Raw genomic sequence first — 23,814 nt, 5'->3', positions numbered from 1 at the left:
CTACTACTGAGTAGAAAATGGAAAGAAAAGTCTTTAAAAAGTTTCTACAACAATTTTTCCAAACCAAGATTGCTACAGCTTTTACGGGGTTTCACTTGCAGTTCGATTTCAGTGATCAGTTTTTTCCATCACAACCTGCACATTTTGGATTGTGCAGTTACTGAACAAGGATCCAAATGGCATGTCTTGGCTCTTGGTAACATTAGCGACCACATTATTCTGCTGGACAGCCGTCGAAAGACTCACTGCTTCTTGTTGAGGATTCATCGGGACTACGGACTGTCCTGAGGTCAAACTGCGTGAAATAACATCGGAGCAATGGTGAAGCTAGCTCTGTAGACGGCCATGTGTTGTAGTGCGGCAAGCTTTGCTCGTTTCTATGACCAGAAATGGCCATAATATGGCGGTTTGGAACTCCAGCATTAGACATCAAAGTTATTGCAGTGGCTCTGACACAGTGGTTTGTGTATTAACGTGAGAGGTTTGCTTCACGGCTTATCTCTTTCATCATACCGTCCAGTTTGTTTACTCCGACAGGCTTGTTGTCAAACCACACGTCGTCGTCGGGACGCCAGCATTTCTTTGGATACTGGAAAAATGTTTCACATTTGGGATTCAGTTTCGAAATATACAATTGAATAGCTTTGAAGCCATCATACGAAAGCGGCATCTCAAGCTTATGGAAAAAAATAAACTAAATTATATTCTCAAACATTTTTATGAGTTTATTTTTTCGGATGGGGTGGTCTGTCTCGTACATTCGCAGATCTGTCAACTCTCCCGGATAAACCGGGAGTCTCCAGGTTTTGCAGCAAATCTCCAGGTCTCCAGGTTTAACGCTAAATCTCCAGTTTCAGTAGTATTCTCGGAGACTTTAAGTTGTAATTGCCCGAAAACTCTGTGATGATGAATACAATGTTTTGAAAAACACGTGTGAGTTATTTTTTTTGCGAATCGTCGAGAAACCGATGCCAGACAGGGGATATAAAACTACATATGGGATGATTGGTTAAGCAGTAGACAAACCATTGACCGTAATAGAAATAAAAAATACATCAGCTGAGTTGATTGGTTAGTTATAAGCCAATTGCATGCATCGTCTCATAGGTCACGCACGTGGAGTAGTACGCGGTTTTTCCCCCAAAAAGCCAGACACTGTGCCATCTGTAAACATGGCGCAAACCATCGATTTCGGTGGCATTCAAAGAGAGTTTTTAGGGGCACTTCCTTCGGGATTCATAGGGTTAAGAAACCTAGTGGAGAAAAAGCTGAAAGATATAGCTCCACTTGACGTTCAGACGCAAGCATTTAATTCGCCAGGTGAGTAAAATCGACTATTTTGCGTTGCCAACAAACAGCAATTCGTAAAATTCCACACGCTTTCCACTAGCATTGATCGTTTCCTACACTTTTAGAAAAATAATTGTGTCTTTTGCATTAGCTGGAGCATAAATAAATGATTCCACTGTAATGAAGTGGATTCAAAAAAAGTTGCTGGAAACAACCGGCCAAAATATATTAATTTTTAAAGTAGGAATTTAATTAGGTCTAGGACAATTCATTCATGGCCGATCAGGCAATTTCGACTCCTGGGGGAGGGGCTGGAGTTGTCACTTTTTCCCCACAGATCCCCTGCTATATAGACGCCAGTCCTTTTTCTTTATTTCGCTGGGCTGGCAGATCCACAAAAGGAAATAATTAAATGAAATAGAGATGAAAATTTCATTGACCGGTCGGGTCCATGGAGAGTTATTCTTCGAAGATCTGTATACAGGGATGCTCCGCCCAGACTTTGGACCTATATAGTGAATTGAAAAAGTACCCTTTTTATAAAGTTGAAAGCAAAAAGTTATGAAAGCAAAAACACCGTATTATGGTGAAAATCGCGAATCCGCTATTCTTGTATATAGTGAAATCACCGCAAAATTGTAATCCTTTCGTACAGTTCGAGCATCAAACGGACCCCTTTCGGGCGTAGCATCCTCGTATAGTCAACATGATAGAGTACTCCCCCCCCCCTCCTGGCGTCCAATTGCTTTGAAGAAAATCAATCTGAACAACAACAGGGGAACGACAACGCGTTCTTACTAAATAATTCAACTGCGTAATGGCAGTTTAAATTTCGGATTAGTTTAAATTTGCGATTATTGCGTATGCGATATTATATGCCCGAGCGGTCTTTTATTTAATTCTTTTTTCGGACTATAACCCCATTCGCACAAACACAAAGTTCAAACTCCGAGTACGCATTTCTGTCGTCTGAAAAATCAAACTGCCAAGTTTGTTGCGATGGCATGTATAAATACATCCAATTCAATGTGTTCTCCCCCCCCTTCCCCCCCCCCCCAACCAGATGTTTAGAATGCCTAGTTAGTGTTTACAAATTCCTAGTTAAAATCGCAATTAAAACCCAGGCCATGATTGCATTTATTAATGTGTAACGTCTTTTTATTGAACAGAAGCGCATTGGTCGAGGGCATGAAATCTTCACCTTTTTCCCTAGCCGACGACGGATCCAACGATAATGGCACGCAGAAGATGAACCCGCTTACGGTTAGGATATACGACAGTCAGTTGCAGCGGGTGAAGACAAGCTTCCTCGACATCTGCATGACAAGTGGGGGTACAGCTGAGGATATCTTCGCCAGCATAGATGGATGGTCTGACATCTCTTGATATTCCTTGGCAAAATTGCGTGGCATTTGGAGGTATTGTATAGGACGCTAGGCTACATGAGACTATAGTACACGAGGCTGTATCGCAAGCGCTTAGGAGTAAAGGGGTGGGGGTTTTAGAGGTTTCACGGTATTTTTTATATCGCTATATTAATTTAAATTGGCCTGATGTACATGGGCTGGTAGCCTCGGAGGACGGTGTTATGAAACCCCATGCCAATGATAGCCGCGTACGTTTTTATAATCTGCTTCTGTCACCGTCCTTTTTTAGTTAAACGGGTGTTAATTTGTTGTTGCTTTATCTTTAGTTGATAACGCCAGCGTTAACGTCGGGAAACGTAGCTCCATCATGACGAGGGTCCAGTCGAAGAACGACGTGGTGTATTTCAGTGGATGTCAGTGCCATGTGGTACACAACACTGCAATGGAGGCCTCGACTGCACTGACAGAAGCAACCGGATTCGACGTCCAAGATCTTATGGTGGATGTGTTTTATTGGTTCGACCAATCAACAAAGCGGAAGGCGAAGCTAGTCGAGTATGCTCAGTTCTGTGATCAAGAGTATCATAAGATCCTGAAATATGGAAGTACTAGATGGCTCAGCATGGAGAAAGTGGTAACCCGGCTGCTTACACGGTATCCTACACTACGATCCTACTTCCTGTCGGAGGGGGAAAGTGCACCACGCTTCAAGAGGCTTAAAGTAACCTTCGGAAACCCCATGACAGAGGTCTATCTCCTGTTTTATCAGGCCGCCTTGCAGATCTTCCTAAACCTCAACCTAGTTCTTCAGAGAGACGACCCTCTCATTGGCGCCATTAGCTCGAGCCTTAAACGCTTCCTCCAGCAGCTGGCGATGAAGTTTATCCCACGAAAGACCGTCCACCAAGCAGCGTCAATGGAAGAGCTCCTGGATGCATCCAAGCATTTGCCAGGTTGGTAACAAAACCAGATGTCACACTCACGTTAGTAATCATAAGACGGCTAGGTCCTCAATTATGATCAGAGACAATGTGTTGGATTTTCACGGTTTCATCTTTCTCTCACTCGAATGAGACCACCAATCTAACTTGGTGGCAACAAGATGCCTGGCGCACTACGGTAAACACCCGCATATAAGAACACACAATTTCAGAGGTCAGACTGATTGTGTTCTTATTTATAGAATGCTTAGTGAAAAATCAGCCTCAGGATGTTCTTAAATGTTCTTAATTTTTTTTTTAAATTTAGTGCTGTACAGCATAAAAAAATGTTGCTAAAAATTTTAATCATGTTTTCGGACATTTATATAAAATTGATGGAACAATAATTAAAAACCTAATGTTCAAATAGTCTACTGAAATCAGTAATGAAACAAAACAGTAACCAAGAAGGGTGTATGACTTGTATAGTTCTTATGGTAATTTGTGTAATTTTGACACCCTTCCCATTTTATAAGAACATTTTTTTCCAGGCTGATATTGTTCTTATAACAGTGGTGCTTTATTTGCCAAATTTCAGCCTGATGTTCTTTATCCATGTGTTCTTATATGTGGGTGTTAACTGTATCTAGGCGATCGGTTCCATACATGAAAACGCTGCAATTTCTCCATGTAGTTTTTTTTTGCCGTCGTGAACATTGAAATTATCTACGGAGGTTTTTCAGTAATGCGTTCGTGGCAATATTTACTAACCCCCATGTCCTCAATATTTATTCATAGAGTCCAATGTGGATGTTGGGCTTATCACGAAGACTTCTTTGAATTAGCTTGTTGCCGCCGGCGATGTTAGCCCTGACGCCGCATCAACATGTTACAAGGGAACCAACCTGTTTTATGCCTCAGCTTTCCAGTACGCCCTTAAGCGCATGTCTTTTAAGGAAGACCTGCTAGTAAACGCAGGGTTTGTACACTTTGAAGAGCGAGAGACCATCGATGCTGACATGCCGGTTTTCTTTGTTCAGAGGTTTGTAACTGTGCTGATTAGAAATAGTATGCTATTTATTGTTCATTGCTCTCGTACGCGACCACATTGGTTTTTGTCGATTAATTTATTTTGTTTGCACATTTTTATAGGTATCCGAACCTTCTCCCTTTTGGGTCAGCCATCGAACTGGAGGCCCTCTACCGAGAGGTGAACGACTTCTCTCTGATGTCAGATGGTGACCTTCCTAGCGCTGTCAGGCAAGCCAGCTTGGTTGATGGTGGGTGCCTGAGGCCAGATGCTGTGTGGGGCTACTTAAATGGCCTGGTATCACCTGATGGCCAACCACGCTTTCCGCGTCTCTCCAAGGTCGCCCAGCTGGTATTGACCATACCACACTCCAATGCAGCTGAGGAGAGGGTGTTCTCCATGATAAAGAAGAACATGACACCCTACCGCTCCTGCTTAGACCACGAGGGTACGCTGTCAAGCATCATGACGGTCAAGCTGGAGCAGAGCAACCAGCCAGACGGCATCAAGCTCCCTCCTGAGCTCCTGAAATCTGCCAAGACCACCACTTTGGTCTACAACCGGGACCACCGATGAGCCCCAGGGCAGATAACTTCAGGGGGAGGGGTTCTTTACCAGATGGTGAGGAGAAAGTAGTAACTCGTATCAGGGTGGTGAAAGGGGGTATGGATCACGTTTCACGGACAGACAAATAGCCTTTTAAATAGTCGTTTCTCGACAGTAAAAAATGGCCAAATCTTGTTTCACGAAAATACCCGTTACCACCCTGTCGGATAACAAAGACCATGTCTGTCTTAGGGCCGATCGTTATAATTGTATGTGGATTTGAATATGAAAAAGCCACTTTTTATCGTTGTTATGGAGTTGTGGTGGTGGAAAATGGTGCATTTATGGGAATGTGTATTATGATAAAGTAAAACTGTTTGCATTGTTATTAAAGTTGTAGCAAAATAGACCACCTAAACCTAATAAAACAGTGCATTATCCCGTATATCAAATTCAAATTCAATTATCACTCAGGCCTACCTCCCCTCCTCCCCCCCCCCCCCCCCCACCCCACACACACACACATACGCGAACCTCCCAGTAGGAATCTCCAGGTTTAAAAATTTTTTGGGTTGACAGGTATTCATTCGGGCTTGTCTCTCTGAACTCGCGTTGTCGTTCAATCCTCCAGGATGGTTCTTTGTCGTGCGACATGGTTACGTAGCGGCGGCCGCTTGCATCTTGTTCAAACAGGAAGCTCGTTTTTTTCAATGCTCGCTGACCCTCTCTACCTCTTCTACAAAAGTGCAGGACCACGTGGAACCACACATTTCTTAGAAGACTGGATGACGGATGGTCTATCCGGAGAAAGTGCTTTGGAAGTTTTGAGCTTTTTTAGGTCTTCATCCTCGATGGCGGGTTTGTGTTTGGTGTTCTCAAGGCCATTTCTCTTCATCTGTACAAGCTGAGCATCCAGCATCTCGTTTGACCACTTTAATCTAGGGTCGGTAGACAGCTTAAGGCTTCTCGACAAGGGTGGCTGGTTGAGATGGCGTTCAATGGCATGCCGAAAGCCGAGTAGTTCCTTCTTGCTGTACATTTCTCTGTTTATTTTTCTTGCTTCAGCGTAAAAACGACGGAGGTTTGCATCAAGTTGTCCAAGGCTCATGTCTTCTACAGGAGTACGTCTTTGTTTTTCCTTGCACCAAGCTGTAATTATACAGGAAAAAGGTTAGAATTGATTATTTGTTTATAATAAATCCACAAAGTTCGCAAAACTGTTTCATTGGTGTTTTTCTTGTTGTCACTGTCACTGTTACTATTTAGTAATTTTAACGTAATTCTTAACAATTATCCTTTCAAATTGCACAATTCTTAATAATGTTTTAATTCAAATATATAGTACCGTACCTTTAAACGTGGAGACACACCAATTTGTTGTCTTTTTTGTCTTTTCTGATTGTTTCTCTGACAAAATGCTTTCTAGTTCCTTTTCCGACAGATTTGAAAATCGGCGACTTTCGCTCTCTAAAAACATTGCCATTGGTACAACATTTTCCCTTCTTAAAGGGAAAAACACGAGTAATATGCGTCCTCATTCATCATATGTAGAAAGACAATGCAGCTCAAAAAGGAAGTATAAAGGTCGTAGAGTTGTATTTATCTGGCGAACTTTTTGTTGTCAGCAATGATTTTTTTTTTCTTTTATGGTATATCTCTATGGTATATCCATTTCTTGTTCATAGAAAATGAGCCAATCAGAGCGCGTTTTAGAATGTAGCTATGTTATAATTGCAGATATAGAATGCGCTTAAAAAATGTCGACAATTTTGATCATCGGTCTATTCCCACGGATAAGAACGAAAACGGCGACCTTTTTCTCTAAGGTTTCTAGAAAGCAGAAAGTCGGAAATTATGTACGTTTTCTGTTAGCAGCATATAATACGAAGTAAACCACATTAGGGTTACTTTTTTCCCATTTTAGACTGGGTTTAGGAAATGTAGCAGAACGGCAGTCGATATAAAAACGGAATGCACGGCAAAATAGTTGTTGTTGTCGACATGAGGTTCCCATCTGTCAGGAGGTCTTGAGACGTAAGAAAATTATAAAACCTAGTATAGGTGTGGCGCTCGAGAACTTAGGATAGAATACAAAGTACGGAGATGGGACGAAAATTCGTACGGTCAAAAAGAGACCCATCTTTAAAAAGTGGTGACACTTTCGCACTTTTCCAAGGATCAGGAATAACACCAGAGGATATACTCAGCTTGAAAATTTTAGTCAAGGAGCGGAAAATTTCAGGAGATGCAGTTTAAAAAAAAAAAAAAAAAAAAACTCCGGAAGCCTTACCAATGTCTAGACGAGAGTCCACTGAAATCGTAGGAATTGCCCCATGCGATAACGTAGTAGAGGATCTGACTATGAATGCAGGCATTGTAGTAATGTATTGCGGCAGCTTACGTCAGGAGAGGAGCAATACGGCTTAGTAGGGATATGCGGGTATTAGCCTTTTTGCATAGTTGTTCGACATGAGGTTTCCAGGAACGTTTACAAGTGTACCCAGAATATTGAATATTTCGAGATTATGTTTTTTTATAAAATCAAACATATTTATTAAACCCGTAAATAAGTACAATAAGTACAAAATATATAAACGTACTTAGATACATGTTTTTCAACACTTAAAAGTAGTATTTTAAAGTAATCAAGTATTTTATCCCACTAGTAAATAAATACAATACAGTGAATGCTTCTCTTTGTTATCCAATCGGTAATCGGGTCGCATTCCATTACGCCCCTAGAGAAAAGAAAATGCATGGACGGAAATGTTAACTTTTTCATGCTAAAATGCAGATAGCAACAGCTTGTTTCCGTGCGCCAAAAACTGAGAAAAAAAAGTTCCTTGTCACCCGAGACAGGGGTAGGGTACTTGAGGCACGCCCCCCCCCCTAATATTTTAAAAAAATATAAGGAAATGACCAGTAGGGGCGTGGCCGTGCCCCAAAATATTTTCTTGATGTTTCTGTATTGCCCCGCCCTGCCTTAAAATGAAAGTAAATGCCTTGACAAAAGTATGTCCATGTGTTTTCAAGGCTTATTAGTAGACACCTGTATCAAAAGTTAATGCTACTGTTTAATAATTCATCAACCCCAGCATTTCACTGCTATCTATTCAAACCCTCCCCACGCTTTAGTGATAGCAGATTTGTTTGGTGTTAACAGGGGTGTACATATGATCCGAATACTGTGCCAGGGTTGGTTTCACTCGCAAAGAATAAATAATGAATTTTACAAATACATTTGATATACAATGTAACCTCGATATAATGATGATATGCAATGGACAAACACATTACAACATTATAACGAGTAATCGTTAAGATCATTTCCCACATATCAACATATTAATTCCTTTTGCTGTTGTCCGTACTCGACATCGGTGATCGTTATCATCGTTGTATCGAGTTTCCACTGTACAACATAAATACAGGAATTTCATCCTCTTTCATTCTCACTGTCCTGGTAACTACTTTTTCTTGCCCCTCAAACTCCCGTCGTAGAAATGTTTGTTAGACAACAAAAATGTTTGTTAGACAACAAATAATCAAAACTGATATTTCGAGTAATTTGAAAATTTCTAATTTCTTATTAGTCTTTTGAAGTTTATTAAGGATTATTTGTTTTATTTCTCACTATCGTTCACTAAGTAATCCGTATCCTATTGTTCGGGGCTAATTAAAGAAGCATTTTTCCTTTTATTAAGTAAATGCCTATAATCTTTCTCTGATGCTTGTCACACTTTTAAGGGATTTAAAATATCCAAAGCATTCTGTAGCTCGGACTCTGGAATCTGTTGAGAAAAGAAGAAGAGACAGTCACACACTTCATATAAAACTGAATAAAATATGAAAGGTATCAGTATCGAGTTAGGACTTGGCAAGGTTTTTATAATCGTTAGGGGGCGGGGTAGGGGTAGTGGTACGGGCGGGACGATTGTAGGGAGGCGTCATAGACATAATGTCATGTAAAAATATTAAATACCACAATATCATCATGTCCATAAATCGGAAATTCACCATTTTGAGATTCTCTATCTAAACAATCTCTGGGAGCTAGGATAGGACACCTTGAGGGATACGACATGGGATGCTTATTCGTATTTACTCCATTCTGATTTTGTAGACCAATAAATCAATTAAATCCTGGTTAACGTATACAATATCACAGAATCACGTTGGAAAGTGTCGACATGACGTTCCTTTGTAATTGGGAGGAACTCCAAAATACCCTGCCAACAAATGTTTCACAAAACAACTTCACGCCTTAATTTTTAAAGAACAAGTCATCATTTACAATGGAACCCAATTATGTGGCACGCTATTCCGAAGTTAAGCTTAGGATGTTACATTTGAAAATACAACAGTCCTTTTTTTGCAAAATAACCCTTCAAAATAATCCTTCAATATTGAAGTCTGATACTTTATCGACGGAATTCGATTTGTTATTCGCTTCTTAGCCGATAGAAATGTATATGTTGAGTTGCTCGGTATTTAGCGGGGGCGTGAAATGGCGGAGTTGGCGAAATTGGCCTTCTTTAGAGAATTTCCAATACATACCAGCTGGTAATCATATTTGTAAGAGCAGATACAGAAAGTAATGATGTCTGCGTCAGCTAAAGGCTCCGAGGCCTGCGCCACAACCCCCGTCTGCTCTACAATCAACAGTAAACCACAATATGACACAGGATACCCATCAAATTAACCTTGACACAGGGGGGCCGTCATAGGTTTCTGACACAGGGAGCCCGTCTCACCATATGAGCTCAGGATTGCAAGTGCATAAGACAATCGCGCGCAGACAGAAACAACGAAGTGAGCTTTTTCGCAGACTCTGAATAAGATCACTGCAGATTTAATCCATCCTAATAATAAATTGATAATTATATTTTTCAAATTGATAAGATATTCAAAATATACACAAAAAAACTGTGTCACGCAAGTAGGATACAGTGTCACGCAAGTCGGATTTAGTGTCACGCAAGTCAGACCCCTGGTCACGCAAGTCAGAGCCAGAGTCACGAAAGTCAGAACAAATGACAAGGAAATTAGCCCCCAGAGTCATGTAAGTCAGACCAGAGTCACGCACGTCAGATCCAGTGTCACGCAAGTCAGACTCAGAGTCACGCAAGTCAGACCCAGTGTCACGCAAGTCAGACTCAGAGTCACACAAGTCAGACCCGGAGCCACACAAGTCAGACCCAAAGTCTTTGACAAAGGTTTCCAAAGACGTTTTATTGTGATGTCTCGCTTATAACAGAGCCTCGATAATTCACGGATATTGTCTGGTCTGTGCGCGCTTGACTCACCCACCGCTCAACATACCAGAGTATGGCCCAAGGCGTAGGTACTGAGGTAGTACGCTGTCATTTGCGCATCCGCCAGGGGCTCCGCTATCTCTGCTGCTACACCGCACTCATCTGGAGGCAACAGGTTATCTGCTTAGCATGCTGGTTAACTTGAAATATCATTTGCAGATTGGTAGTGTCGCAGTGCTTTTTGGTTAGGATCATCATAACGCATGCTGGGTTATTACTGAAGACCAGTTAGTTTTGCAAGGCATTCTGGTTAGGGACGTGCACAGCATGCTATTATCACTGCAAAGCATTCTGGTTGGTATTATCGTGGTGCATGCTTGTAGCAAAACAGCATGGTCCCCTGTTACCCACAATGCAACACCTTACACGTCATTGGACAAAACTGAATCTGACATTACCACAAGTCAGCTTTCCCAAGCCTTCCAACAACTCTTTGGGAGGTGAGGAGACAAAACGTTGACAAGATGACGAGGTTTGCGGCCTGACCTCGGGTTCACGCGTGAATCACAAAGAGTCGGAGGAAGGCATGGGGATGTTGAAATGCTTGAAAAAGCGCCCCGGCGCTTATATAAATTTTTATGTCATGGGTGAGGCATTAAGGAGTAAACATTATCCTAGAACCATTACAAACCAAGCTTTCATGTTCCTTGTTGTATTACTCACCAAAACCAAGCGGATGATCCCCAATACGTATCATGCGCCAGCATTCCTCACTGTTACATGTCAGCAGACTGCCCTTAGGAAATCTGGAACAAGAAGTGACATAAACTTACCCCATGTTACGGTAAAATCTGGAACGTCTGCCTTCAAGGAGACTTACTAACTCAATTCATCATAGCTGGATGATGTAGTTAGAATGTAACTTCTAAGGGGTGAAAAGAATTGCGAGATATGCGTGGTTTTACCCTATTAAACAGGACTAGGAACCTGGTTATTGCCATTATATTCTCAGGGCCGTAGCAGGGGGTGGGGCACTGGGGGACTGACAGCCTGCAGTAATTTTTTTTAGATATGACTAAAATGAATTTTGCCATGAAGTTTGAAAATGTATCTGTTTGTTGTTAAAGTTTCGTCCATTTTTATGCAAAAGCGGCCTCATTGATGTAATTTGAAGTTTAGGGTAATTTAAGCACCTATTTGCCTTGTTTGCCTTCAGTACGTTTTGTATACTTTGCAGCAAAATCGCTGTGGATACCATTACTGATTGACAGGGAAATAGAAATATGGGCCCCAAAATCTCTGACTGGATCGGAAGAACTGTATCTGAATAACTGCATTGACTGTAGACTGGATGATGCCGAAACAAAATGTTGTATACAATACGTGTAACGAAAAGCTATTTAGAGTTTCTATGGGCTTTATTGCGGATTCGTGGTCGATTTGTTTGTCTTATTGATGCTCAGTCTATTTTACAAAATACAAACGATTGAAAACAATATGATCTACTCATAAGAAGTAGAAGTATTAATTTAAAATAGGCCCCCAGCTTCATATTAGGACCCATCCTTGAATCAGAGCCCTCCGTGAAACCCCATCAAATAAATGATGCCCCCTGTGTGCTTATTTAAGCATTTACGGTATGAAAACGATGATGTATTATTACCTTGAAAGTGCAAGTTCATCAAGCAAAAGTGAAATATCACCATCCACAATTGACAGGTGAAAGAACTGCTCAAAATCTTCTCCACGTTGTGGTCGTGAACTGATAAAATTATATGCAATATGTAGTTTTAATTTTTGAGTAACAAGAACAGTGTTGCTATAATACCGAAAGTGTTGTATAGGCATCTATGTGTATCATGTATGTACATTGAATGGTAGTTGGTGTAGGGTGTCAATAACTTTGAGTATAACATGAGGTCTAGTATGATGGGTGTTAGTTGGTGTGGGGTGTTAGTTGGTGTAGGGTGTTTGTTAGTGTAGGGCATTCATTTACTTTGAGTAGAACATGAGGTCTAGTATGATGGGTGTTATTTGAAGTAGGGTGTTAGCTGGTGTAAGGTGCTAGTTGGTGTAGGGCGTTCACTTTAAGTAGAACATGAGGTCTAGTATGATGGGTGTTGTAGTTGGTGTAAGGTGCTAGTTGGTGTAGGGCGTTCACTTACTTTAAGTAGAACATGAGGTCTAGTATGATGGGTGTTAGTTGGTGTAAGGTGCTAGTTGGTGTAGGGCGTTCACTTACTTTGAGTAGAACATGAGGTCTAGTATGATGGGTGTTAGTTGGTGTAGGGCGTTCACTTACTTTGAGTAGAACATGAGGTCTAGTATGATGGGTGTTGTAGTTGGTGTAAGGTGCTAGTTGGTGTAGGGCGTTCACTTACTTTGAGTAGAACATGAGGTCTAGTATGATGGGTGTTAGTTGGTGTAAGGTGCTAGTTGGTGTAGGGCGTTCACTTACTTTGAGTAGAACATGAGGTCTAGTATGATGGGTGTTGTAGTTGGTGTAAGGTGCTAGTTGGTGTAGGGCGTTCACTTACTTTAAGTAGAACATGAGGTCTAGTATGATGGGTGTTAGTTGGTGTAGGGTGTTAGTTGGTGTAGGGCGTTCACTTACTTTGAGTAGAACATGAGGTCTAGTATGATGAGTGTTATTTGAAGTAGGGTGTTAGTTGATGTAAGGTGCTAGTTGGTGTAGGGCGTTCACTAACTTTGAGTAGAACATGAGGTCTAGTATGATGGGTGTTAGTTGGTGTAGGGTGTTAGTTGGTGTAGGGCGTTCACTTACTTTGAGTAGAACATGAGGTCTAGTATGATGGGTGTTATTTGAAGTAGGGTGTTAGTTGGTGTAAGGTGCTAGTTGGTGTAGGGCGTTCACTTACTTTGAGTAGAACATGAGGTCTAGTATGATGAGTGTTATTTGAAGTAGGGTGTTAGTTGATGTAAGGTGCTAGTTGGTGTAGGGCGTTCACTTACTTTAAGTAGAACATGAGGTGTAGTATGATGGGTGTTAGTTGGTGTAAGGTGCTAGTTGGTGTAGGGCGTTAACTTTGAGTAGAACATGAGGTCTAGTATGATGGGTGTTAGTTGGTGTAAGGTGCTAGTTGGTGTAGGGCGTTCACTTACTTTGAGTAGAACATGAGGTCTAGTATGATGGGTGTTGTAGTTGGTGTAAGGTGCTAGTTGGTGTAGGGTGTTCACTTACTTTAAGTAGAACATGAGGTCTAGTATGATGGGTGTTAGTTGGTGTAGGGTGTTAGTTGGTGTAGGGCGTTCACTTACTTTGAGTATAACATGAGGTCTAGTATAATGAGTGTTATTTGAAGTAGGGTGTTAGTTGATGTAAGGTGCTAGTTGGTGTAGGGCGTTCACTTACTTTGAGTAGAGCATGAGGTCTAGTATGATGGGTGTTAGTTGGTATAGGGTGTTAGTTGGTGTAGGGCGTTCACTTACTTTGAGTAGAACATGAGGTCTAGTATGATGGGTGTTATTTGAAGTAGGGTGTTAGTTGGTGTAAGGTGCTAGTTGGTGTAGGGCGTTCACTTACTTTGAGTAGAACATGAGGTCTAGTATAATAGGTGTCAGTTGGTGTAGGGTTTTCATGTCCAGACTTGAAATGTAAAACTTGTTAAGTGGGCAGACAAATGGATGAGTAATTGGCCGAGGTTTAACTGCAAAGGAAAACAAAAGTTGGTTAAAAGATTTTTTACTATATCAGTGACGTAGCAGTCCTCGAAATGTTAGGGGGCACAATACAGAAACATTTAGAAAATACTGGGGGCACAGCCACGCCCCTACTCCTTTTCGTATAATTTTCCAAATTATTGGGGGAGCACATGCCCCCTGCTACGGCCCTGTATATCACTACTGATTCTACAGCAGTTGAAGCTTCTCCAACCTATCCCACCCATCTCAGACATAACAAACTTGAAACAAAAATACTTAAAACTTGGCTTGTTGTTTGAAAAGCATAGTGCAGGAATCCTTGAAAACAACTTTCCGAATCAAAGTTGTATTCTTGGATTTTCTTTATTTGAAGAATACTAGAACAACACTCAGCTTCTCTCAAGATTTTGGATAAAAAATCTCCTAATAAAAATAAAACATGGTAAGGTAAATTAAAGTGCACCCAATATCAAGGTTTATCACTCAGAAAAATGCATAAAAATGCTCCTAAGCTATCAAATACTATACTGCAAATCTATCCGTAAAATTATAGTAAGAATTGAAACACAATGCAGTATGGGTAGGGAGGTAATGCTTCACCACAGGTATCCCCACCTGGCGGGGCAGTGCTTGGGTGTTGCATAGCATTCATTTTCTCTTGCAATGTAGGAGAAACAGGCTCAAGACGAGAGCCTTTGTCCATGAAGACCTTGAAGTTATTGGAGAGACAGTTTATTGCAGAAAGCAAATCTAAGTCTTTTACCTGAGAACAAAACAAATGTGTTTTACAAAACCTCATTTAGAACTGGGATTTAGAATTTAGGGGAAAAAAATAAAGGAAATACTGGAAATCAAGATCAACAGGAAAACAAAGCTAGTTGTAACTGGGATCTTAAGTATCAGGATTCAAACAAAACCTACTCAGTTTTGTAGAAAATGTTGTATTATGTATGATACGCTATAATTTTCTAGTACGTTCTTTTTCGCGACGTTTTTTCGCGCATATTTTTTCAGATATTTTTTAAGCGTTATTTACTTCATAAAATTATCAATCTGTCTTTGTTATTGTGCGAATTCATTTACAGTAATGGCTACATATCAGATCCCAGCCCCACCCCCAATGTCGTTACAGGGAGACGTAGTGGAGAACTGGCGGGACTTCGAATCCTCATGGGACTATTATACCATTGCTACCGATCTAAGGTCGAAATTGACATCCCCTCCAGGCAAGGAAATAGTAGCCGCAACACTTTGCACGGTAATGGGCCCTGAAAGCAAGAAGATAATGAACTCATTACCCACCCTGACCAACGCCGACAGGAAAGACCCGAAGAGGATTATAGAAGAGCTTAGAAAATACTTTGTACCCCAACGCAACGTGCTGTATGAACGGTTTGTTTTCAACTCTGCAACACAGAAGCCCTCCGAGTCCGTCGACGAATATGTCGTCCGCCTGCGTCATCTAGCCAACTCTTGTGAGTTCGGTGACTTGAAGGACTCTCTCATCCGAGATCGGATAGTCATAGGTACTACCGATGAGAGTGGACGTGAACGCCTTTTAAGGGAACGGCCGGTGCCAAGCCTAGATAAGGTGGTTGAAAGCCTTCGAGCTGCCGAGATCTCAAGAACTCACCGACAAGTGATAAGCGGGAAACCATACTCGAGCCAGACAGAAACCATTCACCATACAGATAAGAGGCAGCCGAACAGAAGAAACAACCAAAGAAAGGGCCGGGGTAACAACGGTAACAACGGTGGACAACAAAAAACAAACGGCAACAAAAGAAGGCAAACCCAAGACCGTAGACCAACAACCCCGGGAAGCCATAACTCCTCCACCTCCTGTCACTGGTGTGGAAAAAAGGCAGACCATGTCAAGAAAGATTGTCCTGCTAAGGATGCAAAGTGCCGTAACTGCGGCAAAACAGGCCACTACGCCGTAGTCTGTCGGTCAAACAAACAAGTGCATGAAGTAAATAGAGAAGAGGAAGGAAGCTACCAGGAAGATTACTATTTAGACGACTGCTACTTCATGGGCGAAGTGAGCACCACCAACGATGAATTCTGGTCAGCGGAAGTGCTCATAAACCACAACCCCTGTACCTTGAAACTTGATAGTGGGTCAAAGGTGACAGTGGTTGGCGACAAGGCACCGTGGTTGGAAAACCGGCGACTGGACAAGGCGACAAGCATGTTCAGAGGACCCGGTGGAGTGAACTTGTCCCACTTGATAAAAGGACAGATAACAGACGCCTTATTTGCAGTCGGAGGGAGGACACACCGCGAAAATGTTTACGTCATGAAGAACCAATCTAAGAATCTACTTTCCAAGTCAGCAATCCAGGCACTCCAGCTGTTAATACCGTCAGCAGCAGTGCACAATGTGGAGACCGCCCCTAATTTCAAGGCAGAATTCAAAGGGCTGGGCCTCATGAAGGATAAGTACAAGATACCTCTGAAACCGGACGCAGTATCAGTTTGTCTATACACACCCCGACGTGTACCGCACCCACTTCTCCCTAAGGTCAAAGAGAAGCTACTGGCCATGGTTCGTCAGAAGGTAATCTCACCAGTAAGTGAGCCCACAGACTGGTGCTCAGGCATGGTGATCGCTCCCAAGCGCAATGGTGATGTAAGGATCTGCGTTGACCTGACACCGCTGAACAAGGCAGTAAAACGAGAGATCCACCCTATGGCAAGTGTCGACGAGAACTTGGCAAAGCTTAAGGACAGCAAAGTCTTCACCAAGCTAGACGCCAACTCTGGATTTTGGCAAATACCCCTCGACGAGGAGTCTCGGTTGCTCACCACCTTTGTCACACCATTTGGCAGGTACTGCTTCAACCGCCTCCCATTTGGAATCAGCTCAGCCCCTGAAATATTTCAGCGTACCATGTCTCGAATCCTAGAGGGCCTCGATGGCACAGTTTGTCACATGGATGACATCCTCATACATGGGCCGACACAGGAGCTTCACGACAGCCGTGTCCGAAAAGTGTTACAGCGGCTCAAGGACGCTGGAGTCACATTGAACGAGAAATGTGAGTTCTCTAAACAGCGCATGAAGTTTCTCGGGCATGTAATCTCGGAGGATGGGGTAGAAGCAGACCCGGAGAAAACCAAAGCAATCCAAGATTTTTCCCGACCTACCACTGTGACAGAGCTCCAGCGTTTCAATGGTATGGTCAACCAGCTGGCCAAATTTATACCCGACCTAGCAACCATCAATGAGCCCCTACGCCAGCTACTTAAGAAAGAGCAGCAGTGGCTTTGGGATCAGCCTCAGGAAAGGGCCTTTCAGGCGATCAAGACGAAACTGACCTCTACAGATATGCTGGCACACTACGATCCAAACAAACGAAGCATCGTCGCTGCCGATGCATGCCAGGACGGGCTTGGAGCAGTCTTACTGCAAAGCGACAGCAGCGGTAACCGGCGCCCAATTGCCTTCGCTTCACGCTCTCTAAACGACACGGAGAAGCGATACGCAGTCATCGAGAAGGAGGCGCTGGCCGCCACGTGGGCATGTGAAAAGTTCTCAGACTACATCCTTGGGACACCATTCACCCTAGAAACGGACCACCGCCCACTGGTACCCCTTCTCTCAAGCACAGACCTCTCCAAGCTGCCCCCGAGGGTTTTGAGGTTTCGCCTCCGAATGGCCAGGTATTCACCAGAGGTCACTTACGTGCAAGGAGTGCACCAAAACACAGCAGACGCCCTGTCTCGTGCACCCACAAGCAGTCCCACTCCCCAGGACTTAAAACAAATCGAGGAATTAGAAGAACACAGCGAATCAGTCCTAGAGTCCCTACCTGCAACGGAACGGCGCCTCAAAGACATCCAGGAAGCCCAGGACTGCGACGCCATATGCAAGCAGGTGAAGACCTACTGCTTAGAGGGATGGCCTCCCATTATGCCATCCCTACCACTCCTGAAGCCATACTGGGAGAAGAAGCAACACTTGACGGTCAACCGAGGAATCCTGATGTATGATTACATGAAGGCCATCTTGGCATTACCAAGTGCCAAGGGCGCGCGAGCTCCTCGGTGTGGTGGCCGCTCATAACCAAACAGATAGAAGCAACGGTCAACAGATGCCAAACTTGCGCCAAACTCAGACCAGAGCGAAGAGAACCCCTTATGGCGCTGTCTTTCCCAAACCTACCATGGAGCCGGGCCGGTACAGACCTCTTTGAACTAGAACAGACCGACTACCTTATCGTTGTCAACTACGCAAGCCGATGGTTTGAATCCTGAAAGCTAGGATCAACTACCTCAGCTGCAGTCACGCGCCACATGTGCGAGATTTTTGCTCTGCACGGAATACCGGACACAGTCGTCTCGGATAACGGACCCCAGTATGTTAGCCAGGAATTTACCAACTTTGCCAAGGACATGGGGTTCACCCACATCACCTCCTCTCCACACTACCCACAAGCAAATGGTGAGGTCGAGAGAGCGGTTCAGACCGCCAAGAACATCCTGCGAAAGAACACAAACCCACACCTTGGTCTCCTAGCATACCGTTCTGCCCCCCCTGGCCAACGGCCTAACCCCTAGTGAGATTCTGATGGGGCGGAAACTGCGTAACAAGTTGCCATCGGTCCCCGAGAACCTAAAACCCCGAAAGATCGACCAAGAACAGCTGCTTAAGAGAGAACAAGAATATCGAGAGCGCTACTCCAGTAACTACAACTCTCGCCACAGAGCTGTGGAACTCCCAACACTCCACCAAGGGGACAAGGTGTTCATAAGGGACCAGCAAAGGTACGGAGAGATAGAGAAGAAACTTGCAAGCCCGAGATCCTACCAACTGGTAACAGAAAATGGCTCAGAGATCAGAAGGAACAGAAGAGCGTTAGTCCATGAACCAGTGGCGACATCTGGAGAGTCCAGCTCCCTACCGAGCCCTTCCAACCGACCACCAGTACGCGAAGGAGGAGAAGGATCGCCAGGACCTGCTGCGTCTCCCTCCCCTAGCCCATCTAAGGCAGTAGTTAGAAGGTCGGGCAGACTTTTAAAGCCCACTAATAATCCAGACATGATTTATTATTAGTTGGACGTTCACAAGTGTCACTGAACACCTGATTATGATGATTATTTAGTGTGGATGCAAATTAGCATTTAGACCGTTCCAATTCAAGTTTGTTAGTTATAAGTTTATGGACATGATCTTGTGTAAACTGAAAGGGGGATGTTGTATTATGTATGATTGCGTGACGTTGTATGACGTCATGGTTTTGAGATAATAAAGTCACTTAGCACTTGACCGTCGTACAATAGAAAAATATGAGGGGAATTTTGTATATAATAATTTACATTTTGAAGCATTAAAATCTTAAAAATGTAGACTCATACATTTCAACTAAAATTTTAAGGGTGTACTGACATCTGTTGCTTAGGAAAAGTGAATATAGCCTTGTAGAAAGTGTCTGATATTTGCCAAGTTGACCAACAAAAGTGTGCTGACTGTTATGATGACGTTACCCCGTGGCACCATTGTGTGACATCATAGACACAGAAAAAAGCAAATATTTCAAATAAACTTGCTCGAAAATAAAAATTGAATACGTTTTATGAATCTTGAGAGGTGGGCGCATTAAGCCAAGCATGTGTTTTAGAAATGATTCAGGAATTATATTTTGACGATTTTTCAAAGGTCCTGAAATCCAGATTATTTGATATAATTTCTGTTTCTGTTAGATTAACGCTAAATCCATGCTTGGCCATATAAAGGAGATTTCAATAATAAGGAATAATGAAAAAATATTGCATTTTGAAATAATTTCGCGACAATAAAAACTTTTTTTAGAAAACGCAGAACCGGAAGTAAAACAAAGCCCGCGCGTGCACAGACAGCCTGCTCAAACATGCTGATATCTCAGATGATCTGATAATGAAATTGAAATGAAGTTTAAAAACAAATTTTTAATATTGTTTTGTGGTATTTACACTTCTTAGGAACGATATCTGTCATGTCATGATCAAAACTGAAATAGTATTTTATAAATTCGGATACATACTCTGAAATAAGATTTTTAGTGCGTGCGCGAGCGTCTGCAACCGGTGTTGCAGTGTGCACAGATATAGTGGAAATTGAACAATTGGGCTTTAAAAACATTGCCTTGAAAATCTTCGCGGAATGTTTGTTTGTTTTTACAAACATGGGAAATAAGGTAAGGTTGAGATCAAGTTAAAGTCCTTTTTGTGAACTTTGAGTGCATATTTTTGTTTCTTTTATTTCAAGAAAGCTTGCGACTGACGAATTTGGTGTTTTGTACGCGCGTGCTCAACGCCATCAGCGTAGCAACGTTGTTACTGAGCAACACCAGGGGCTCATGAGTAGGGGCAATCAACTTCCCCACATTCTGGTATTATATTGGTGTCACGGCGTTTCCTAGGATCAGGCTATTTTAAGACGCGCAGATGAGCTAATCAGATTCGACCTTTGAGTTGACGTTTTGGCTGAGCTCAACTGCACCCGCAGTCTCAGGTAAAAAGCTATGTTCTCTCTTTGGTACTTTGACTTTTGTTGCTCTCTTTTTTGATATGAATCCAAACCTACCTATTCTAAATTGCATTTTTATTGGTAAACAAACAAAATGGACGGATGATGGATAGAAAAATATTCTTCCTAACTGCAATTTGCGTGTGCAGCCTCACGTCACTCGCGCGCGACCAACGGTAAAGTAGCTGATTGGCCCGTTCGTGGGCGCGCGTCTAAAAATAGCCTGATCCTTGGAAACGCTTGGACACTTATATAATACAGATGATTGCCCCTACTCATGAGCCCCTGGCAACACTAATGTCAGTACACCCTCTATCCAGTGTGAGGGGTGGGGATAGGTTAGCCCACCGGGGGTGTGGGGTGGGTATAGGTTAGTCCCCTGGGGGTGGGTGGTGGGTATAGGTTAGTCCCCTGGGGGTGTGGGGTGGGGATAGGTTAGCCCTCAGGGGTGGGGGTGGGGATAGGTTAACCCCCTTGCCCCATCCTCCCCTTTGTCAAACTTATCTTTTATTTCTGGCAGGGGGAAAAAGGCAGTAGAAAGAGCACAACACATTTAAGGGCTTTAAAAGTGTCACCCTTCCCCAACCTTCCCCTATCCCCATCTAATTCACAATATAAGCTCTTTTATGCTACTCTAAATCATGTGTTCTATTATTTTAACATTGGAGATTGTAAACAAACAAACATACAGACAAAAAAAAACAAGCAAGCAAGCAAACAAACAAACAAACAAATAAATAAATGAAATTACTAAATGATTAAACAAATAAAAGAACTTACTAGCACATAATCTGACTGGTAGGTGGAGATTATAAGTACAGAAATCTTGTTATCTGCCAGAGGGGAAATGACACTCTTGACAATCTTGCTTATGCCAGTCAAGTTTAATGAGCCAAGTGCCCCTGCTGAGACTGTTAACACTCTCCAGAGGGGGTCAGCTACATCAATACACTCTCCTACAGGCAGCTCTGATAACAAAATAGTAAATGTAACATAAGCCTATGCTGGCTAGTGAACTTGTGTTTACATGGGAAAATTAACAAATGTGGCAGATTTCCAACGATCAACCCAATCTGAGAACCAGGTTGCCCCAGGAGGAAAATTAATGTGGGTTAGAGGCAGATTCATGCAGGGAAGTGTCCCTGGTTCATGTAAAGGTTTACAGGAGGTTATGGAAATAGGATTGAACCAGGGTTGACCTTTAGCTGGGTTTGGTGCTCAACCTCAGGATCATGTAAAGATACCCTTACTGTACTTGACCAAATAACGATTAAGGCAAAAGAAAGCTAGTGGGGCTGAATCCCAACCCATCAAGGTTGCAGCAGGAAGGACTATTTTTATTATATGTAATTGTTTTTTTGTAATATCAAGTTCACTAGGATAGAGAGGACAACCATATATCATGGCTTAGTTGGAATTAATACAATTTGCCTTGAAAATCTTGAGTTCTGACAAGAGGATTTGAAAAACAAAATTCTTGATTTGTGGTATTTTGTGGATATTTGTATCTATTTGAAGCATTTTCATGCTGGGCAATAGATGTAAGAATCCCAAAAATGTAAAAGTCTAATTTACAATAACAACTATTTGGAGGGGGGAGGATTTTACCTCTTTATTTTTAGAAAAATGATTTAAAAGTTAATATGTTGGACACTCTACTAAGAGGAATTATAAATATATTAATTGATTTTATGAAAATTGTTTTTTCTTTCCCACACTAAAAAAACTACTATATTGCTGATTTTTTTAAACCTTCTACTCTAAAGGCAAAACCATAGATACTAGTTAATATCATATGCACACAACCTATGAAACATATAATGAACCTTTCACCATCTAATAAATGTTTAATAATCCTATGTTATATAATTGGTGTAACGCCTATAATTCAGAAAAAAATAAGTCATAATCAACACACCTCGGTAAAGCTCATCTTCTGCGATAACAGTATATCCATCGCGGGTCTCTGTAAAACTAAAAAACTTTGGACTGCAACAGAAAGGAATGATCTTATTTCTAGCACCTCGGTATCAACATATTACGCAAAACATTAAAAGAATGTTATTCTCTTTTCATGTGGTCGACAATAGCAGGTTTACACAGCCAACAAATCCAAATCAATAAATCTAAAACTAACCACCCATCTATAAACACATGCAAAATGAATAGCAAGCAAACCAATAAAACAATTACTCCAAGAAAGCACATTATAGTAAACAATATTTTAAGTTATCTACCTGGAGTGTGGAAGTAAGGAAATCTTGACCAGTGCGTGCATATAGTTGCTGATCGCATGTTTCTTCACGTTGGTTACCCGAAGTTTGTGCTCTAGAATGTGTAACTCTAGCGAAGAGTCCGTAAAACCATTCATAACTTTGGACACATCCACGAGATATACAAGTACAAAGAATCCCGGGACGTCTTACTCAAACGGCTAGCTGTGAAGCGCAAGAGAACATCAGACAAAATACCCCGTTGCTCTCTCTCTCTAAGATCTTGATCGTCCCCTTCGCTTGCAAATTACACTCGCAACAGTTGTGTTTGTGTTTTTAGCTTGAGCTTACGTACTCTGTGACCCTGGCCCCGTATAGAGTTTACAGTTACGCTTCCTGTACGAAGACACACTTGCCCTAAACTTGCGACTTATCCCCGTCAATGTCAGCACCTTCGAGCATTTTTGGAGTGGATTTACACTGCTGTGTTGAATTGTAACCCAACGCTCAATGCACAGATACCGCACAGCTTCCTCTCTTCGAATAGATAGAGTGATAATAGCTATTTCTGGCTTCTCGATAAGTTTTCTTTCCAAATTCTAAAATATGCAGAAGATATATTTACTGAACAGATCAAGGCAAGACAACCTAACCTCGTTTTCATGTGTTATTTATTTCCGTTTTATCTAGGGAGGGGTGGGGCTGTATAAAATCGGTGTTACGAAAAAAAAAATTCCTCGCGTGCCTTTATTGAGTTTTGAAAACCGAGGTGTATTTGTTTGTGAGAATTCGAGAGCAGATCAGTGGAGCACGAGACCTCTTTTTCTCTTCACCACTATTTGATAGAAGAAGAGAAAAAATGCGCAGCTGGGGGTCAAGTTACCTCGTAGGGACAGAGCTCGCTGTGTGGGAGAGAGAGAGATGCCTTTTTTAATAAGGGATTCACTTAATATCACAATGATAATGTAAGCATGGCCCTCAACAGAAACAAAATTAATAAAAGCTATTTACAAATCTGT

At 42.2% G+C, this 23,814-nt stretch overlaps 1 protein-coding gene and 1 pseudogene across 5 annotated transcripts; both read right to left on the bottom strand.

Annotated features, from left to right (window-relative positions):
• Positions 1–725: 725 nt before the first annotated feature.
• LOC125561818 lies at positions 726–7,175 on the bottom strand (annotated as a pseudogene).
• Positions 7,176–7,681: 506 nt separating this feature from the next.
• Positions 7,682–23,450, bottom strand: LOC5516139 (cytosolic arginine sensor for mTORC1 subunit 1). Of its 5 annotated transcripts, XR_004297083.2 has the most exons (10): positions 22,820–23,450; positions 22,501–22,571; positions 21,363–21,550; positions 14,687–14,834; positions 13,953–14,076; positions 12,072–12,170; positions 11,132–11,214; positions 10,476–10,570; positions 9,711–9,805; positions 7,682–8,944 (listed from the first exon to the last, which is right to left on the bottom strand). XR_004297083.2 is itself a non-coding variant. In XM_032385940.2 (9 exons), exons 1-9 carry the CDS (start codon positions 22,951–22,953, stop codon positions 8,888–8,890), a joined length of 999 nt encoding a protein of 332 aa, XP_032241831.1. In that variant the 5' UTR covers positions 22,954–23,450; the 3' UTR covers positions 7,682–8,887. The 5 variants fall into 5 exon arrangements, 4 of the variants coding, with proteins under 4 accessions (XP_032241831.1, XP_048582466.1, XP_001636192.1 ...); XM_032385940.2 differs by lacking the exon at positions 10,476–10,570; XM_048726509.1 differs by lacking the exon at positions 9,711–9,805 and having other exon boundaries at positions 10,460–10,570; positions 22,820–23,449.
• Positions 23,451–23,814: the final 364 nt, after the last annotated feature.

Source organism: Nematostella vectensis, chromosome 4 (genome assembly GCF_932526225.1).
Source record: "Nematostella vectensis chromosome 4, jaNemVect1.1, whole genome shotgun sequence".
Taxonomy (NCBI): domain Eukaryota; kingdom Metazoa; phylum Cnidaria; class Anthozoa; order Actiniaria; family Edwardsiidae; genus Nematostella; species Nematostella vectensis.
This window is presented reverse-complemented; position numbering and strand designations above follow the sequence as displayed.